Source organism: Maylandia zebra, linkage group LG1, assembly GCF_041146795.1.
Source record: "Maylandia zebra isolate NMK-2024a linkage group LG1, Mzebra_GT3a, whole genome shotgun sequence".
Taxonomy (NCBI): Eukaryota; Metazoa; Chordata; class Actinopteri; order Cichliformes; family Cichlidae; genus Maylandia; species Maylandia zebra.
Window position 1 is genome coordinate 31,732,703 of NC_135167.1, and position 22,396 is coordinate 31,755,098.

At 36.9% G+C, this 22,396-nt stretch overlaps 1 protein-coding gene across 3 annotated transcripts in view; it reads right to left on the bottom strand.

Moving 5' to 3' along the window:
* luzp2 (leucine zipper protein 2) overlaps positions 1–22,396 on the bottom strand; it is a 162,036-nt gene that overhangs the window by 58,728 nt on the left and 80,912 nt on the right. For all 3 annotated transcript variants that reach the window (XM_076885049.1, XM_004558087.4, XM_012920953.2), the window contains exons 2-5: positions 18,621–18,738; positions 14,209–14,279; positions 10,639–10,720; positions 7,434–7,496 (exon numbers count right to left, since the gene is read on the bottom strand). In XM_076885049.1, coding sequence (XP_076741164.1) covers positions 7,434–7,496; positions 10,639–10,720; positions 14,209–14,279; positions 18,621–18,738 — 334 coding nt within the window. The remainder of the gene's footprint in view (positions 1–7,433; positions 7,497–10,638; positions 10,721–14,208; positions 14,280–18,620; positions 18,739–22,396) is intronic.

The following is a 22,396-nucleotide window of genomic DNA, read 5'->3' on the forward strand; positions in this document are numbered from 1 at the left end:
TCATAATAAGCTCTGAAAGCAAATCATTGATAATGACTTCACAGTGAATTGCAGCCATAAAGCTTCCCCTCTGACACCACAACACAATTCACAGTGATATGCAACATAAAACAGATTTTAAAACCCAATACTGTTGTAAACAAAGGATATAAATGGATTTACAGATGTTCCCTTCAGCTTTGTTAGGAATTTTTATATACTTTGGCCTCAGAATGCAGAAAATTGGTGTAAAATAGTACTCACACCAGACAGTTCATTAGGTATGCTTGTTCAAGTGCTTGTTAACACAACTAATCAGCTGATCACATGTCAGCAAATCAGTGTATGACATTCAGACAATTTGCTGAAGTTCAAACTGAGCATGAGAATGTGGAAGAAAGGTGATTTGAGCAATTTTAAATGTGGCATTGTTATTAGTCTCTCACAAACTGCACATCTACTTGGATTTTCCTCCACAACCAACCCTAGGCTTTACAGAGAATGGTCCAATGAGTGGCAGCTCTCTGGGCTACAATGCCTTGTTGATGCTAGAGGAAAATGACCAGTCTGTTTTGAGCTCATAAGAAGCAAACAGTAATTGAAATAACCATTCGTTAGAACCAAGGTACGCAAAAGAGCATCTCTGATTGTACCACAACAGGTTCCACTCCTGTCAGCTAAGGACAGGAAACGGATGCTGTAATTCGTACAGGCTCAAACAAATTCAACTACAGAAAACTGGGAAAATGTTGTCTTGCTAGTTTCTGCTGCAACATGTGGGTGGGAGTGTCAGAATTTGGCTAAACAATATAAAAACATGACCCCATATTGCCTAGTATCAACAATCCAGGCTGCTATTGGTGGTATGACTGTAGAAGGGATATTTTGCTCTTCTAGGTCTTCAGTACCCATTGAGCATCATATACAGTAAATGCCACAGCCTACTTGGTGTTGCTGACCATGTACATCCTTTTATAACCACAATGTATTCATTTTTTCATGGGTGACTCCGACAGGATAATGTGCTATATCACAAATCTTAGGTCACAACTTTGGTCATGTTTCTAATATTTACGTAATCAATAACGATACAAATGGGATGGATAATGTATTACAAACACCTCTCAGCAGAAAATGAATCAATTCAGCATTATTGAGAACTGTAGCCTTTAACTAGTTACTTCTCATTTACATTACATAGCTTTGATGTTTTATTTATTGGTTGTTCAAGTATTGTTCATATACACATTTAAATTATGTTTTTATTTATACATTATCCCAGTAATTAGTCATATTTTCAGTTTTAGAACGGCACTGGTGGAATAGCCACTATTAATGCATATTGAATAGATTGAAATAGATACTGTGAAACAGTGGTTATTGGGTTTGCAACAAATTTACACCAAACCATCCCACCTGCCACTCTACATGCTTTGCAAAGTAAGAAGAAAAACTTGGTATGCCAGACTGAATTTTATCCGAGTGTAAACCCTATGGTTTTATGGTGTGCATATAAAATGTGCAAGAGCAACTGTTTTGTAACATCTTATTTCATTGAATTTTCATGCATTGTCTAGCCTGTTTCTCCTACTCTTTGTTCTGGCTCATTTATACTTAAAACAGTTCTATATCCAGGTACAACTGCTGAGGTAAAATTGTAATGATTTAAAATGTTTGACATTCGCATTTCCGCAAATTATTTTTATGTAACTTGAGACTATGTAATAGATGCGAACATATATTTTGGTGTATATCACAGATGTTATAGAAGTCCGCAGATCTCTGTAGCATACACATGGCCCATTCTAGGGCTGCTCGATTATGGCAAAAATGATAATCACGATTATTTTCACTGAAATTGAGATCACGATTATTTGACGATATTTATTTAACCCTTTAAGACCTACTATAGAACCAAGTCCACCAGAGCTTATATTATTTTTTTTACATGCTGTAGTGCCATTTGTGGGAGCATTTCAAGTTGCTATACATCAATACAACTGTTATAGCCCATATTTTAATAATATGTATGCATTAAGTCCATAGTAATTACATAAATTGCAAAAAAGTGCAATAAACTACAAAAAAAATTGAAAATCGCTTTTGTTTTGTTTACATATATTTCTACTTGGAGAAATTTAAGAGGCTTATCCCTCAAAACTTTAAATACAATAAAGTTGCAAAAAATAGTTTACAACAACAGGAAATTTATTTTGAGTGTCTTCATAGTTTTATTTTGGAGATACAGTTTTTATATACTGCAGGAAAAACAAAAAACAATCCTATGATGCAAATTTGCAAAGAAAACAGCATGTGCATCATTTCACTGTGGGAAGATAAGATAAGATAAGATAACCTTTATTAGTCCCACACGTGGGAAATTTGTTTTGTCACATCAGGAAGTGGACAGTGCAAAAGTTATGAGGCAAAAATTAGAATACAATAAGAATAAATACAGTACACAACTGTACAGAATAGAATAAAATAAAATACTATATACAGTAGAATAAAATAAAATAAATATACAATAAGATAAAAATAGAATACAAATACAAATACTATATACAACTGAGTAAAAATACAACAATGACAGAAAGGATTATTGCACTTAGTATTATTGCATATGTATGGATGTGTGTGCTTGATCAGTTAAAGTCTTTATTATGGAGTCTGACAGCAGTGGGGAGGAAAGACCTGCGAAATCTCTCCGTCCCACACCGTGGGTGCCGCAGTCTCCCACTGAAGGAGCTGCTCAGTGCTGTCACAGTCTGCTGCATGGGGTGGGAGATGTTGTCCATCAGGGATGACAGCTTAGCCGCCGTTCTCCTGTCACTCACCACCTCCACTGGGTCCAGAGGGCATCCTAGAACAGAGCTGGCCCTTCGGATCACCCTGTTCAGTCTCTTCCTGTCCCCAGCAGAGATGCTGCCGCCCCAGCAGACCACACCATAAAAGATAGCAGAAGCCACCACAGAGTCATAGAAGGTCTTCAGGAGTGGGCCCTCCACTCCAAATGACCTGAGTCTCCGCAGCAGGTACAGCCTGCTCTGCCCTTTCCTGTAGAGGGCGTCTGAGTTATGAGTCCAGTCCAGTCTGTTGTTCAGATGAACACCAAGGTACCTGTAGCTGTCCACAGCCTCAATGTCCATACCTTGGATGTTCAGTGGTTGCAGTGGAGAATGCTTGTGCCTGCGGAAGTCTACCACCAGTTCCTTGGTTTTACTGGCGTTGATCTGGAGGTAGTTCAGCTGGCACCAGTCCACAAAGTCTTGGGAAGTGTTACGAACAGCTGATGGATCGGCAAAGCGTGTTTCTTGAATATTATGTTTTTGTTCCTGCAAGCGCTTTTTATGCAATTTTTGCAAAGCTATATGTGGAAGGAAACCGTGACCGAGGACAAGCTGATGGCATCAGATGTAAGTACAACTCCTCCGGTTTCATATGCAAAACAAATTATTGCGCTAGCTTACACGGTTCAGGTTCTACAGGGATTTAAAAATAGTTACACAACACGGAGCGTGCTGCTCTGACCGGCTCTAAAGGGTTAACAATGACTTTAAAAAAATAATATAAAATAGTGTGCAACACCACTGAAGTTTTTTTTTTTTTTAAACTCTCTTTTCAACCAGCGGCAGTCACTCTCCAAATAACTTCTGCTTAGCTTTCCGAGCTTCCCTCGGGTCCTCTTAATCAGCGGTCTCCAACCTTTTTTGCGCCACGGACGGTTTATGCCCGACAATATTTTCACGGACCGGCCTTTAAGGTGGGAGGGGCTAATAATCGGCTCAGTCATTTTTAATGATCGTTGAAATTCCAGATCGTAATCGTGATTAAAATTCGATTAATTGAGCAGCCCTAGCCCATTCCATATGTGACTATGAAAGTTATTAACCTTCTTGACTATTTTCCAAGAAATGTAAATCAGAAATACAACATTAAAACCTAAAAACGCCAACAATGAAGCACTCTGTGAAATGGAAATGGAGGGCCTAGAAAACAATCATGTCATCTGTTCTGCTGCTCTTTGCCTCGTTCAGCTGATTGCAGTGAAAATCTGAGTAAATAACTGGTGTGAAGAAGCATTTCTCTGGAAATTCTACCACAAAGTGCAGTTAAATTCTCAAACTCTTATTCACGTCCTACATTTGGCAAAGCTTTTTGCCAGCTCTTTGGTGTGTACAATGTATGCAGATAGTAATGCGATATAGCAGTAGTCAGGGATTAAAATGCGTAAAGCCTTTAAATTACACATAAGCTGCAATGATCGTGACCAGCATTTGTTAAGTCATGGTTCTTTGTCTGTGTGCTTTTATTGTACTCCCAAATCAAGATGTTGTTTAAGAGCAAAAGCATTTGTAATTGTTCATTACAAAGTCAAATCATGGCCGTCTTTATGGGTTATTTACCAGGTTAAACTGATCTGCTGACACGTGGAAGCTCTTGCTGTGAAAATCACTTGATTGATTATAGAAGTGCTTCTAAATTTATCTCTGATTACCCCCAAGAGAGTTAAGGAGGCTAAAAAAGTAGCATTTAACAGTAGCCCAAGGCAGCGTTATTTTTATACCTTACTATAATGACTGTACCATACTGACAATTCAGGAGGGTTGAAATGTGCTTAATGACCCAGTCACACTTGTTTCTGCACATCAGTGGGCTGGGCAGAGATTGTGTTAGGGTCGCAGTGGCAGACTAGTACAGTCTGAAGTGCTTCCCTCATTAGCCACAAAAAGGGAAAAAGTGCACATCTGTCTTTGACTCACTCATCTTCCACTCATAAAAATCTAAAAACTCCCAAACATAGTTTTTTAATGTAATAATTTCTCTAACAATAATAAGAAGAATAATCACCACTGTGAAAGTCTAAATGTCCTGCATGTGTGTGTACTACAGTACACCATTGCAATATACAATGCATCTGGAAAGTATTCATGGCATGTCGCTTGTTCCATATTTTGCCATGTGATGTTTTTCCAAAATGGATTAAATTTCCCACCACAAAATTCCAAAGACAATACCCTGTAAGTGAAACAAAAACACCTTGACAAAAAAACAAAATTATAACAGTCTTATACCTATAAGAGAATAACTTTAAGTATTCACAGCCTTTGCTCAATACTTTCTTGAAGCTCTTTTGGCAGCCATTACAGTCCATGTTTTTTTGAGTTTGGTGCACCAATTTTTGGGCAGTTGTGATAAAATCACAGAACAACGCCATTTCTCAGTGGTCCTTTGTTTCTAAATGTACTCAGTAGGTGATAAAGTTAATTTTACAAAGAATAATGGTGCATCAGAGTATCCAAGTACATTTACTCCAGTATAGATCTGTGGAACTGTGTGAAATATCGTAAACTGGTAAAATTAGATATTAGGTCACTTGTGAATTGTGAAAAAAAAAAACATTGCTCCATGATGTTAGAGGTCAAAAATTCCACAGAGAACAATTAAAGGCAATCGGTACGGGTTTACACACAATTTAAGATCAACCTCTACTATCTCTATAAAATTGCACACTGTGAAGATGCAGCAATTTTAGTACCACTAGGGAGGTCAAGGGCAAGATAACGTGAAAGGTTCTTCTTAAAACAGATTGATCTCAGTAAACTGATATGATTATGTGACTGTTTGATTCTTCATCTGAAGCACTTGATCATGTTACTGAAGCAAAGCTCAGTAAAAATGGTCTCAAATTAATTTGAACATCTGGCAAAAATCACTTTCCTCAGTGCAATAGTGAGCAATATGGTGATATAATTTCCAGTATCTCTTGATCATTTCCCATGATCCTATGATGTATTTAAATAGCTTTCTTGCCGTTCAAAAGCACTTCGTGGCTTTGTGATCATAGGCAGCAAACTAAGAGTTGCCTATGTAATCTGTCCAACTATTAAAAGAAACTCTTATTTGCTCCAAAACATATTTTTTCATACACATATGCTCATGTTTAGTAGTTTATTAGCTAATTTATTATTATTATTAGTAGTAGTAGTATAAACTAGTATAAACTATAGTAAGTAAAAATTACTTGATGAGTAAATCAATCCCGTAGCCGATTCTTTCTAATTTGCATTTGAAAATATTGCAGTCAAATCTGCAATATAAGAGAATTCAGAATCCATACAAAATTGGTATAATATCCCATTGTCACAACGCTATAAAGCTATAAAACACAGTAAAATCAGTTAAGTGGATGGTAGGATCCAATTTCATTTTATTTGTCACAGCAAAGTCTACAGATGTTTCATTTTTCTTTCATGTCACATTGCTGATAAGCAAAAAACAAAATATTAGAACTGTCTAGGGGTCTAAACACCCCTAAAGGCAGCTTTTACTGATGTTGCCATGTTGTTCTGATTCTTTCTATTGGAATATATTATTTGATTGTTTTTTTATTCATATAGAAAACAAACCAAATTGCAGATATCGTAGAGTCATATATTTTCAGTACGGCTAAAATGGTATTTGCAAGCTGAACCTTTTTTTAAGCTGTCTAAGGCATCAGCAGTAAGTGTTAGATGTTGTGTCAGAGCCTCAGAATCAAAGAGAAAGAACTTCTTTTTAGAGGCACTACTTTGCACAGATGTTGAACAACCCTGCAGAGAGAAATCCATCACAGAAGTTGCAGAGGAAGAGAGCCCAGATTCTCAAAGAGTGGAAGACATGGCAATCATGATTGCAAACATGATCAAAAACATTTATTTTATAAAACTGTATTTCAAAGTACTCGTTGAAATGAAAACGTTTACCCCAGTGCCAGTGTTTGTCCACCTTTGAGACAAACACGCTTTCCTCTGAGTCCCTGGGGATAATCTAATGGCTTTTGGCAAACACAGATAATCAAGAAAATCAAGATCCCACCTTTCTGTCTGTGTTTGATTAAAACACCGACAGAAAGGTGGGATCTTGATCATTTAATTAGAAAACATTCAAGTTACCTACAGATGTGTAAGAAAATAAAGGACAATCTTAATTGCGCACCCCTGTGGTGAGCCACTGTGGGAGAAAATTTGCTGGGATGATCTCATTTTCCCTCCAATAGACAACTTTTATATTGTTATGAGTGACCATAGTCAGCCAGGGTAAGTATTTATATCTTGAGAGTTGTCTACAAGGGTTACTGAATGGTTTGGCAAGGAAGAAAATTATGTAAAACAATAATGTAATTATGTAAACCATGGTCAAAGCAATCACAGGCACTTAGCAGGAGATTTTTAATTCGACATTGCGAACGATAGCACTGTCAAGCCTCACTAATTTGAGATTTAAAATGGAAAAATAATATACACCAACAATGATATCATTATATTTGTTTAAATGCTACATTTTATAGCATTTTTTATAGATAACTGTGTAGAGACAATGCAATTTTTCCCTTATATTTTTTTCTGTCTGTATATACCTTATGAATGTGTAGTGTGATCTATTCAGCTTTAGATAATATTTTGATGACTCACCTCTTGCTGTAAATCCTTGATGATTTTGGTTTTTTTCTCCATCTCCACTTTAAGAAATTTAATCTGAAAACAGGGAAGACAAAAAAAAGATAAAAAGATGATCACATAGAAAGTCCAGCTGTATGCATGTGTGCTTTTTTCCATCAGTGAACATATTTAATGACCGTTATGGATGATGAGTTTGCCTAGTGTATGTGTAATTAATTTCATTCAACAGATGCAATTCTGTATGTGAATAAAAGCCAAAGCCTATTTGTTTCTACTGACAACATCCTATAAATCTTGAAAAATAGGTCTCATATGCTTCATTTCGAATGAAATATAAAAAAAATAAATGTATTTTCTACATTTTTTAAAATCAAATAAATGCAAGCCAACGTTTTTTTTCCACTTTCTACCAAGACATCCTGGGGAACTGTAAACTAGACCACAGCAGGTGACTCACATCTCCAACCTGACCATGATAACATCAATATTCAATCATTGTCACTGTCCCTGAGAAGACTTAGAAAAAAGACATACATACACAGAACAGAGAAGGAAAGAACATTCTGGTTGACTAATTATGCCTCTGAATAAAATTATTTTTCACACGTCATCCATGCTTCTATGCAACAGCACACTGACTGTTTCTGAATATTCCAGTGCGAGCATTAAAAAATCGACTTAGCCTCCAGTTAAACTATATGTAAAGTCAACATAAACATCGTACCTTACCATAAACTGATGCAATTAGATATAAAATGACAGTAGCAGAGGGGCGCTATAAGTTAGTAGTTACATTTAAAATCACAAATTCTCTCTCTCTCTCTCTCTCTTTTTTTTAGCTTTTTAGTCAACCACAAAGGCCTGAAGACCTTTAAACTTTGACAAAAAAAAACATATTACATTCTTCTTGTGCCTTGCAGAATTAGGCATAACAAGTGATCATCAAGAGCTTGGTATGTCTTTCATTTTTCAGTTAAAATTAGAGTGTGCCTGTGGCATGTGTGTTTGTGTGTGTGGTTGTACGGACTTGTAGCCATACAGAGGTTGAAAAACCAACCAGCAAACTGCTGCCATGGGCTACTATATATCTAAGCGAATGAATTCAGTGTGTAAGATAGATAGGTTACGGTTTTGTCTTTGAGTTTTCAACTCTAAAGAAAAAGGTTTTAGCAAAATGCGTCCTTGAAAGAGGTCATCAACATAGTCCTGAGGACAAAGACGAAAAGATTCATGGGTCTGGTGCCCTCATGTCAGGTACATACCCTGGGGAACAGTAAAATAAGCCTCACCAGTTGACTCACATCCCCTAACAGGGCATGATAACATCAAGGTTCATGTCTGAGGCTTGCAGTCACCACCAATGCCCCCAGGAATGGTTAAAAAAAGTTTAAAAAAAAGAAAAGAAAAACAACTTCTACAGTGCTTAGGTATTAGGATAAGGGAGTACAAGTCGGTTATATTTCTATCTATCTATCTATCTATCTATCTATCTATCTATCTATAAATACATATATACATACATATATACATATGAAATAGTATTTCAAATGTAACCAAATATTAATAACAATAATAACAATTAATAATAATTAGTCATTGTAATATTTGTAGCTAAAATATTTCATAAGATATATCTGATATCTCTCTGCTTATGGCAAAATACTGTCTGATGTTGAGATTGGCTTGAATGTAATTACCCATATCTGTCAACAAATATTTAGCAACTTTGTAATGTGTGTTTTTTTGTGATTTTGCAAGGTATATGCTTCTCCTTATGCTTTTATTTTTCACTAGGAACTTTTAGAAGCCATGTTTTCTACTAGAAATGAAATAGATTATTTCATTGTTTTGTTGAACATGTGTAGCTTTTACATCCTGCTGAGGTGCTATTTTGAATCTTAAATCTTAGAAAGTGGGATACATATCATTTTTCAGAATGTAAATGTCAAACCACAAAAACTAGAAACTGGGATTTGTCACCAGGCAAAGGAAAATGGCACACACGTCATTGGAAATGTTACTGTACTTTTGTTTATCTCGCTGAGAGTCCATGATTTGATTGTCGATTGTAATGTCACGGTGCCCATTAAACGCTGTGACTGTGCATAAGAAGCCTGCACTGTTACAGGCCAGATTTTCATTAGCATATATTGAAAGTCCTAGAAGCATTCCAGTACTGTAGCTGTCAGTGCAGCTAGACAGGATTTATGCTGATTTGTTGATAAGGAGTAAGTGGAGGAACAAGAGAGGGTTTCTCAGAACAGTATGAGAGTAGAAATGTGGGCCAATACAGTGTATTAATGCAGCATCACCGCCGATGCCAAAATACATTTTTTAATCTGAATTCTACAAAAAGCCTCTCAGAGCAAGCACATTAAAATGAGTACTTATACTCATCATGATGAAGAAATTAAAGTTTGTCTTAAATTAAGGCTGCTTTCAACCTTACCTGATACCAAATGCAGTAAAGCTGCTGAAACTAAATATAGAATTCTCCACTGTGTAATAATTTAAAGGTGTAAATACTCATTGCTTCTCATATTGTTTGGTAGCAAAGAAACATTATTTGAACTCCTTAGAGGTGCATTTCTTTTAATTGGTTCAGTAATTAAAATATTGTGATTTTATTAAAACTGGAGTTAACAGAAATGATGTTTTCCACTGACACCAAAAACCTCTTTATCATTAAAATGTAATTAATTTTCACGTATCTTGTAACACATGTTGCATGCTTCCATGGTTTGCATGTATATTTTAAATAATCACAAAATTAAACATGCTTTTGTTGTGTTTTGAACTAAAATAGGCATATTTTGCATCTTCTGTAACATTGGCAATTAAAGCAGAGTATCATCTGCATATGTTGTTATCTAACATGATGCTGAAAATGATTTGTTTATTTAGTAATTAACAGAAAACCAATCACTTCCAATTTAGATAATCAGCTGACGATAATAATTTTAGACCTTGGCTTACTTATTTTTTTAAATGATAAAATAGTAAACTTGCCACCTTTGGACTCTGGACTTCTGTTCAAACAAAATAATAGCTGACACAAAGCTTTTGTTCACTCTGAAAGTTTCAATTATATGGTGAAGGATAGAGGCGGGAGCTTGCTGCTGGGTAATGAGTGTGGATCAGTGAAGGCCCCGTGTGACAGGTGACAATGCTGGTTAGACAAGACCGGATGTTGATGGTCAGGTCAGCTCTGTCTTACCGTGGCCTGCTGCTTCTCCGCTTTCTCATTTGCCTCATCCAGCTGCTTCTGCAAGGCTGCCTGGAGGGACTTCATCTCCTCTCTGTCAAGTGAAAGGGAAGTGAGAAACACTCTGTTAGTACTTCCTCTTCACATTTTCAGATGTCTTGACTGCTCTACCACAGAATGGCCTTCTTAGATATATCACTCTTAAAAGCAATTTTTTTGGACAGAAGTAAATTTTACTAATGTCTTTGTCACCAGCTTACATCTGCTGTCATCTGTGATCAGTTGGATGATTTTTATTATGAATCTATGAGCAGGATATGAACAAATTCATTAATTTGAATCAAAAGGAAATATTTTGTTTACAAACATATTTTTAAAAGATAAAAACATAATTAGCTTAATTTGTTAATGGATGATGCAATAATGGGCCATGTAACTGCAATTAGGGTGGAAACGATGTTGGCATTTGTTAACCGGTTCACACTTTGGTTCATAGCAGCCACACATCTTTCTTCGATCCTAAACAATTTCACATGTATTATCATTTAATGATTTTGTTTGAATTTAAAAGGCCTGACTACAGTCAATTTAATTTTCTGTGTATATGATCTATAAATGTAGAGTTTAGCAAACACTCCCATGAAGCCAACAGCAAGAGATGGCTGTTAGGTTCAAGGAGAAAGACGAGATACAAGAAGACCAAGTTTGCTGCAATGCACTGCACTGCTATATTGCTTCTTGCAGTGTATTAAAATTCCCTGAATTTTGATATGGTTCATGTGGTGTGATGACTAATGCAGAATGAATTATGTGTTTAACATAAAATTAAATTTTTATGCATTCGACTGTAATTTGTAATTCAGTATAGTTTGGTGCTCCTGAGCACAGATAACAGGGAATTATAAATCAAGGAGGCAGGGGATGTGGGTCAGTGGTACCAAAAACGCTTGTATCACATCACAAGGTAGCCCAGTTAAAATTATAAGTAACAGCCTATTTACTGTTTCCAAGCATGGCTGAAGTATATGACGTATGTCACAGTCACCCAGTAGTGTAGTTAGGGGACATTATCTTTCAAGGCAGTACAGCAACACTCAGAGTGGAAAGGATGTCACTGCTCAGCAGTCATATACTGTTATACTTTATATGCCAGTGGTCTTGTCTCTTGGCATAAGTTCAACCTAAAAAACATTTTTCTTCACAGTGACCAACCAACCACCCCTGCTTTGGTTTTCCATTTATATTCACATCTCCTGCTTCCAATACTTGGAAGAGTTTGTACATAATATATCAAAACTGTCTAAACTGCCAAAAGAGAGACAGTCAATGTGACACAGGCTTGAAGAGTCTGTAATAAGTAAATACAAAAAGGGATGAAAGTAAGTTAAGCTATTTTAATTGCTATTTAAAAACTGTTACATTTTTTCCAATAACCTTTTTTTTTGCATTGCTCTTTGGATCAAAATTATTTTCAGGAGCCAATCAAATTTCTGTTAAGACTTGACAAAAGTAAATGACCTGCAATGAATCACCTGTCTGCACTCACGATAATGGAGCCAGCTGGTAATCACACTTGGCAGACACTGGAACTCTAAAGGTGGATTAATAACACATTGAAAAAGTTGTGGCTCACAAATGCTAGGTAGGCAACACTGAGCCAAGCTACTGCTTTATAGTTTTTTAGCTTGATGACATGTGAGAGCTGCCATGGACTTCTGATAGGCTATTGATTGGCTATCCAGATACTACACACACACACAGCTGGACTTCAGTCAGGCTGACATTTCAGGGAGGATGAAGGCCATGAATGACTCCAAATCATTAGCAGTCTCATTACACACAACATTAATCAGACAGTCCTAACTGGTAAAGCACTTAAGCTAAACACTTTTTCAGCTCACTAAAAAAAAAGGTCTAAATCACAGATGCTTGCTTTTTCGCAAAATGAAAACAGGCATATCAATTTTAAATACACAAGACAGGTTTGCGATGGAATTATGAATTATCTACCTGCTCCTGTGTGTACTGGAGACACACTGGCCAACACCTGAAAAGTACCATCCTCAATAACAATGAGCAAGTCATTACTTGTCATTATTTATATCCATTAGATACCTGATGGACATGATGTGATTATGCAGACACCATTTTTTAAATCTTCATATGACAATACAAGCAGTGTTTTGTTCAAATGAGAGAATTCTGTTTTTCTTATCAATTATATTCACCAGTAAATATTATGCAGTGTGTAAAGACACTGCAAAACTTAACGTGAAAGAATCGCATCACCAAAAGACTCTACAGGTCTATGCAACAACCACCAGTTTGCATTCCTCTCGCCTCTTGGACCACTATGTGATTGAAGTGTTTTTTGATTTCAGACAGTTCGGTGGACTGAATATTGTACAACTAGCTGTTGGAATGCATTTGAATTTCCCAGGGCTTATCGTCATTGCTGCTGTTGCTGTTGGTTTCTATCATCAGCTCATGTAGAAGTCATCCAAATAACTGGGTGTGAATTAATGGTTCTACACCATCCACTGCGCATCAAACTGGACACACCTGAGCTCAGAAGCCACAAGGACAGATACAGAAACTCTTTACCAATTAATACCAGATATTCGTATATATTCATTTTAGATTTAAGACCCTGACTGTATGATATTTAGATTTATTTATTTATTTTTACCCTGGTGTGTTATCTATTTAATCGAGCTCCTTGTCTAATATATATTTTTTTCTTTTCCAAGCTATTTTGTTCTGTGGTGTTGTGTTTATTGAGCTATGTTGTTTTTCATGTGCTGGCAGCTGAAACACAGCAATTTCACAAGCTTTGGGATAAATAAAGTATTTCTTATTCTTAATGTTATTACTCTTATTTCAGCAGAGAAAATGTGCTGGCATGTCATGTTGGCATGGCGGGTGGCTCAGATGATTACTATACTCATAAGCTTTTGTGGGTGCTGTTGCTAAGGAAGAGCAACTAGTCACACAAACAAATCCAAATGAAAGCTATTTAAACTCTTTGTGGTTGAAATTCATGAACAAAACAAATCTCAGTTGTTGAAGTTCACTCCAAGTCCAGGATTGAAAAGCAAATTGGTTGTCAGTTTTCTCAGAACTGTAAAGTTTGGTTTGCACAACTACATGTAACAGAATCTGAGGATGTCACTAGATGATTAAGACTGAAACGTGGTGTAATCGTGGATATGCTTTTGCAGCAAGAACATTAGGAATGTATCTGTGAGCTATGAATAACCAATGGATCCTTACCACCCTTTTTATCTTATATCTTCATCAAAAGCTTCTCCTATATTTTCAAATACACTTGAAAACAAATAAAAATAAATAATAAACAAGAACCTGTTATTATCTTGTTAATCTGAATACCAGCTCAATACAAGACATTCACGAGAGGTTCTCAACCACAGCATAACAGGAGACAGCGCATGATTTTATTTATCATTATGCATTTTTTACTGATGGTTATTAATTTCTAACCTAATTTTTGATGGCAGTTTAGTGAACTGCACAGCACTGTTGGTAGCTCATGTCTAAGTCATGCATGATGCCCCACTTTACCTCTGTTTGTGGCTCAGCTCCAAAATCCTCTGCACATCTTTCTTGGCTACTGTGTCATCATTTTTCAGCGACTGAAAGAGAACAGAGACACTGTGTTTTTCCAGGAACGGCACAATTTGTTGTTGTACATAAAAAACTTCTGAAGGAAAATTACTTCATATCACCATCAACAGAAAATGGAAACAAATATACAGTATAAAAAAGCACGTGTAAGCATTTACTGTATGCGTTTACTGTTTGCTGTGACATTACACATTACAGAATCTTATCAGGTTTTCTGAGGTGTCTGTTAGAAAACGATGCAGCAGATGTAAAATGTTCAGACACCCCTATCCCTCCTCCCAAATTATATGGCTTTCAACAGTCTGCTGATGAATGTCCTAATGAGGGTACATGCAGAAGCACAGATTGGGTTCTACTGGTGCCTCAGCACCTGCCTGATGGGTAATTATGAATTAGTCAGGTCTCTGATTGCCCTACAAGCCCTCCAAGATATTTTTATTTGTTATGAACAGAACAGAAATGTACAGACTTGTAAGAAAATGTGGACTCCAAGGGAGAGATAGTTTATCTTTGCTTGTGCTTGAAGGTGAAATCTATGGCAATTAACGCTACATTTCCATAATGCCTGAAACAAGCTCCTCCCCAGCGCCCGACTCCCATTTCATGTTAATCTATGAAGAGAAATAAAGAAAAAAAAAGAGGGAACAGCATCTGCTTACAAGAGGCAATGTATCTGCACTCAAGTAAATAAACTAATGGTGTAATAAAGCTGCACATTTAGTATATCTGAGTGGCATTTCAGTCATTTGTATGATTTGTCAAAGAGTCACGAGCTGAATGGACAGATTTAAATTCTTCAAATTTGGTTTGTTTTCTATTTATTTTGACTTCCTGTTTTGTTGTATTCAAAATCAAATGGCAACATGTGTTTGCTTTATTGTAATTATATAATAACAAACACTCATCAGCTACTTAGATACACCTGATGAACTGCTTGTTAAAGGTACTTTAAAGGCATGCAGACATGTTCAGGATGACCTGCTTAAATTCAAACTGAGTGTCAGTGAATGTGGCATTGCTATTAAATCCACATGGGTTGGTCTGAGTATCCAAAGCTGGTGATCTACTGGAATTTTCCACAGAACCAACTCTAGGGTTTACAGCAAATCGTCCAAAAAAGAGCAAATATCCAGTTAGCGGCAGTTATCTGGATGAAAATGTTTTGTTGATGCCAGAAGTCAGAGGAGAATGGCCACTTCTTTAAGCTGATAGTTTGATAGATAAATGAAATAACCTTATTATAGACAATTTATAAAGAAGCGATCTCTCACAACAACTGAAAACATCATAAAATAAATATTACAAAGCTCTATGGACCTGTCATGGAAGCCATGTATTTACAGTATGGTTTCACAGGTATGGCCAATATTTAATAAAAGATACAGCACAGTAACACTGTTTTTAACTGTTTGAATTATATGTCTAATACCGATCTCTCTCGGGTGGATTACTTTAAAGCAAATGGGCTACAGCAGACACCACATCGGGTACCACTCCTGCCAGCTGCGAACAGGGACCCAAAACTGAACAATGGAAGAAAAATGGAAAAATGTTGCTTTTTCTGAGAAATCTAGATTTCTGCTGCAACATTCCAGCATGAAAACATGGCTCCATCCAACCACCCATGCTGCTGCTAGTGGTTTAATGGGGTTTCTTTGCACACTTTGGGCGTTTGAGCATCGTTTCACACTACAAACCACATGAGCATTGTTGTTGACCATGTCCATCCCTTACTGACTACAGTGTTCCCATTTTCTGATGGCTGCTTCTAGCAGATTAACACAGCATGTCACAAAGCTCAAATCATCTCAAACTGGATTCTTTCACATGATCAGTTTACTGTACTGACATGGGCTCCACAGGCACCAGATCTCAGTCCAATAGAGGACACTTTGAACAGGAAATTTGCATCATGGACGAGGAATGTTTCCAGCACCTTGTTGAATCGATGCCACAGAGAATTAAGACAGTTCTGAAGGCAAAAGAGAGACTGGCCGTAACACATGAAGTGGCTGGTGAGTATATGCAGTGCCTTTCTAATTTCCTAGTTTTCTGTGTTTATTTTTTACAGTTTTGTCAGACTTGGAGTTTCAGGTCATTAAAATGATTTTAATATTAGACAGCAATAGCCCATGTAGTCACAAAATGCTGTTTTTTAAATGATAAATGGTCAGTCGACCAAAATTACTCCAAGAGCACATTGATGACTCAGGTCCCGTAAGAGCAACCATTCTAAAAAATGTTTTTATTTGTGGAGAAAAAGAATAGTTAGTATTCAGTAATCGACTCTATAACACAAACAACAATAAAAATCACTGAAAGACGTTAGTGTGGCAGCTACAAAATGGGCTTACATTGCGTTAAATGTGCAAATCCTCTCAAGTTATGTGGTCACGACATTAAGTTTAAACAACAAAGCAGCTACTTAAAGCCCACAGTTAACTGCTTCTTAATGTCCCTGGAGCTGCAGCAAAGACTAAAGTCCCAATCACAATAGGTTTAATTATTAGGGTTACCGAAATGCACCTAGAGAGCAGCTCATTATGTTTCAAAACACTTCACATGGGCCATCATTTCTTTCCAGAAACATTAAATGTTTTATCTTGTTGACTTGATCTCTTTTAAATGTTGATGATGTTTTCCCCCTTGAAGAATAGATTTCTTCCACTACACAGAAATTGGAATCCAACACAACCTCTGCCCTGCCCAGCACGCTGGCACAGGGCCCACGGCGAAGATTGATGCCAAACTAGCTAGCCTGGAGTGAGTAGACATCAAAGCCTGCCCCAGGGAATAGTTGTAGACAGACTACATGAGCTTTTTCCAGACACATGGGACATCTCTTGCAAACACACATCACTGATGGAAAACTGGCCATATAATTCGTTTGATTATTGATTTTCTGACTATTCCAGTAGACAACAAATTGGCCTAAAGCGGCAAAACGCTGCTGCACAGACGAAGTATCACTCAGACAGCAACTTTATAAGTGCTGGATAGAAAAAGATGGGCATCTGGCTCCCAAGACCTAAGCATCCAAGTGGGAGGCATGTTTTGTTGGACTGCATATCCTGATGCGACTGAAAAATACCAAGTGATTAAAATATCTGAATTTATAACTGACTTTTTTCTTGTTACTGCCAGAAGCCATAATGAAGTTGACCTAAACTGACTGGTAAGAAGTGCTTTACAGCATCCAGCACTGTGGTAATTGTGTTCTCACAGCATTATAACATCTACTGTCCAGGATAATAAGGTACGTGAAATGTTCAAGACTGTTATTTGGCAGAACCAACTGATACCCGTCTTTGCGACAAACCAAATAATCCTCATAGTCACTCAAAGTTGTCTTATGAGCTAATTTAAAAAAAGAAACTTTCTTACTTCATGCAAACCACCCTCACTGCAGGAGGTGTGATATATATTTCCCAACCTTGTTTTCAAGCCAAAATTTAATTAGGGCAAGCATCCTCTAAACTTTACACACACACACACACACACACACACACACACACACACACACACACACACACACACACACACACACACACACACACACACACACGCACACATCTCTATCTAGATAAATAGATAGATAGATTTTAATTAGTTGTCAGACCAATTTATTGCCTGTAAATGAGTGAGCAGTTTTACCATATTGTGTAGCTTTTAGTCTTTACTGGATAGGTAGAAGTGAGTTCTCACAACTACAAAGCATAGGTCAAAGTTTCATATTTAAGTTGTGACAACATGTAAGAAATTTGAATCCTTTTGTTCTTTGCTACTATAAATTGAAGTAGCCTGTGGATTTTTTCCTGTATGAACATCTGATCGAACATTTAACCTACACAGTGTCACTGCAGTGATATCAACGCTAATAAAAAAAATTACTGTACTTAAAGTTTTAGTAAATGTAATTTGAGGAGATTATCAGTGACAGCTAAAGGTCCTGAGAAGAGAATGGGACCATGCTGAATCCATCCTTATGTTGAAATTTCCCGATAATGTTGGATTTCTGGTCGTCTACTTCTAAGCCCTGGATTTTTATTCATGCCAAAAAATGACTTACCCAGTCTGCGCTCTACATTTACATTGTTCAGCAGCTGTAGAAACACTAACAAATCACGTATGTAACAATGGGTGGGCTTGTTGAACTTAAAAACATTTTTACCTTAATATTTAACAACAGGTTTACTGCAAATTCACTAAAAATGTGTGCAAGGACTCATGAATCCAGCCTTCAAACGGCTGAAAACAGGGATTAGAAAATGACTGAACTGAGCAAAATTCACAGCCGAATAAACTTTCAAACATTGCAAAGAAAAAAAGAGAAACAGTAAAAGTTCAACCTGAAGGTTGCCTTTTATGCTGTCCAGTTCCTTTGAAGTCTTGGAGAGCTGGTGCAGAATGCTGCTTCGTTCAGTGAAGACTTCCTTTAGCTTCTTTTCCAGCCCATCGTAACTTTGTCTGTTGAGAGAATGAAGGAATGAAATTTCACTATTAAGTGTTTGCCACTAGCTAAAAAAATCCACTCTTTATTGGCACCCTTAGGAGAACGAGGTGTTTCAACCAGATTAAGAGCACCATCGTTAAAGCTAAAGGGTAGAGCAAAAAGAGAGAAACCTAATATCTACTCGGCACAGTCTATGACAGAAAGATGGGGGAAAAAATCTATTCCTTTCAATCAACCAATTTAGTGAAGGCTCATTTTACAGAGATAGGTCTTTTGACCAGAGGTATAACCTTGCATTTCCATTTAAATATTCATGTAGTCCAACCAATTATTAAGGAACAAATTCTGCAGGGCACATTTGTCAAATCCTGTGTTTCCCTTTTCCAAACTCTATTGAACGGCAGTGCAGAGGCGTTCTTGTCATTTGTTACTGAGCTTCCAGAGAGGCAAATAATATTTCACAGCATGTTTGCATGAACTATAGCCCTAATAAAGATATTATTTTTCATTCTTAATGACACACTATAATCCCCACTGAGAGATCTACTAAAGATCAGGGCACAAAAAAGTGATTAGGGGGCCATGGTGAGCAGATACAAAATCAGCAATAGCCCAGGACTTGACTAAAATATGATGTGTTATATTTGGCTTTTGGCAGCTAAAGATAACAACATAATTTCCATCTTGCTCCCTTAATTGAGTTAAAAGACTTCCAATTTACTACACGTGCACTTTCACTGTTGGAAAACAATCTAATAACGGAAAATCTATTTTTCATTTAATCTAACATCCTTGTTTACTGACTCAAGGAGACAACTCTTCTGGGAGGTGTTTGAAATTAAGCATATCTGAATGTAGTTACCCTGCAAATAAAATAGCCCAGAGGTTCTAATTTCCCCTAAAGCCTGCAAATTTGATTACTGTGATGACCTCTTGAATTTAATTGGGATGGTTTAAAATAGCCGTCACAAAATAGCCCATCCACCGTACCTCTGGACTTTGGATAGGTGCTGTAAAAAAAAACACACACACAGACACATTACATACACATATATACTTTAACATGTTTTTTCCACTTTTGTGGAGCAAAATCTCCCAGGGACCCCCTCATAGCCCTAACATCTATTTCTCTTGACTTAGCATTTCTACAGCGTGGGCTGTCTCAAACACTTCTCCATGCGTACCAGTTAGAGTCAAGTTATGCAGCAGTAGCAGCAGTAATGGTTCCTTGGACCCTGAGAGAAATGAGTGATTTGTAATCACATTGACATAATGTGTCACCATAATATTAGAGCTGAGGCTCAAAGATAATGTATGAGGCAGTAATGCGCACAGCATGCTTGATTTATTGGTATTAATGATCCCAATCTGTATATCTGCACTGTTTTTGTGATACAGTACAATTTAAGAATTTCTGACAAATTTTGGGTCAAAGATCAACTTTATTCCAACAACATGAAAAAAATGAAAAAGGAAGAGAGATGGAAAAAAAAAAGTTTGGATGGCATTTTTTTTTCTTGATGCATTTCATGAGATAGGGTTACTAAGAAATAAAACCAAGTTAAATATCTGAACCATCATATGGAGAAGAAAAGAAACAACCCTAACACTGTTAAAAAATATATTTATTTTTTCCATGGCACAACTGAAAAGACCAAAAGAACTTTCTCTGCTCACTTCCTCACATTATCAGAAATGCTGAAGGACAGCACAAGCATATGAACTTAACATAGATATTTGTTGCTAAATACTTGCTGGGTAGCCACAAATCTTCTCACTTGCCCTTCTCTCTTTACATGAATCACTACTACAAAATGTTGCTGACCATTCCCTATTCCTGACTGTCCTAGCATCACTCGACTGCTACAATATTCTGTACCCATGGCTGTGTTTCAACTCGGGCCGTCTTCCAAAAAACCCTCCACAACCCATGTCATAGATCCCAGACGGAGATCACACACAATAACACATAAATCACTAACAGAAAAGCAACACCTGGGAAATAAATAAATAACATGGCATATTGAATCCCACACATGACTTGGTACCATATGGCAATGGCAGGAAATTTATTACAGGTTCAAGCAACAAGAGGAAGATGGGGTGAGCGAGCCCTCCCTGTCTGCCATAATATTCATTACCCAATGGAATAGACCCTTGGGTAGCTGTGAAATGAATAAGACCCATAATTTGAGGCCCATTGACGCAGAAACATGTATATTACAAGCTACTGAGATGAAGTCTGATTATTTTTCTTCCCAATCTACTATAAACTGCTCATTAGAGAAAACAAATGGTAACAGCTGCATGAGTGTACCATGACCTCCCAAGAGTTCAGTGTTCTAGCTGGGTTCTGTGAAACAAAGATCGCCCTTTTTTGCAATTCAGTGACGTTAATGACGATAATGACAACCAGAATGCCTGACAAATGCTTGACAAAAAAAGGCTTATGGTCAGAAATGGCACCACCAAGCACGTGGTCATAAAGCCATGGTGTTTGAGATAATGAAATCTTTCTTCCCAGGCATCTGCAGATTGAAATCAGTATTTGACTGCCTTTATGATACTCATCAAACTCCTGAGATTGCGAGGGAGGCATCTCTTATAGGATCTGATTATTGAGGACAAATATTTCTTTGCCCTTGGAGTCACAGCAGGTCTCTGAGTTATATGAGGCAGACCCTGCAGTATGAAATGGAACTGCAGAGGCTAAGGGAGACAACACTGAACATTAGAGTCAACATCCAAGCAATGGCTCAATAAAGGTATCCAAGGTTGCGTTGTGCACTCATAGAGAGATATAGTACAGGAGCTCATGGTCCACTGTTAATAGGAGATGGACTATGAATATTTTTCATTTTTCAAGTGCCTCAAGTCACACTTTATAATTGGTTTTCTACTAAGTTGTCTGTTGTGTGTGGAAACAAAACTGTTTCATCCCTTGAGTTAGGTGCCTTTTTATGCTTAAATGATTTACAGAAACATTCCTCTGGATATAAAAGAAAAAAATCAAAGGCTAAGCTGAAAAAGTTAGTGAAAAAGCAGCCAATGTCTAAGGAAAAACTTTGAAAGCCTAAAGCCCGAGACTACTTAAAAACACAGAAATTGTAAAGAAATGTAGTCCTTGTAAGAAAAATATAAATAAATAAAGAATGACTCAAATCTGTACTGTATATAATTAATGAGTAATCTATATCAAGTATTCATAGTGCTAAGATTTGAATGTAATACTGGACAGTATTGCCGGCTATACTGTGTTGTGTGACAAGCATCTGTCCATTGTCGTTACCTTATTTGAACTTATTTTAATATTGTGTATTGCTCAGAAGTGGATGAACTGTGGAATTATAAACAGCTTAAAAGAATTTAAAAGAATTTTTTTCATGTAAAAAAAAATGAGATCAGTAAAACTCAATACAATGATGTAGAGGATATTTTCTACCACTGTCTGGTTAGAGATTAGCAGCATTCATGGAAGATATATGAATAAATACACAAAATATGATAAATAAATAAATTAAAACCTCTGTGTGTAAGCAGGTCTCTCCCTCCCCAACAGGAATTCAGTTATTTATGGAAAATCTGTGAGGGAGTCACTGGTTCAGACAAGGACAAATTAAAGGATCCCTCTGGGCTTAGTGTCTTTGGATGTTTCTTTACTACCAGATGTTT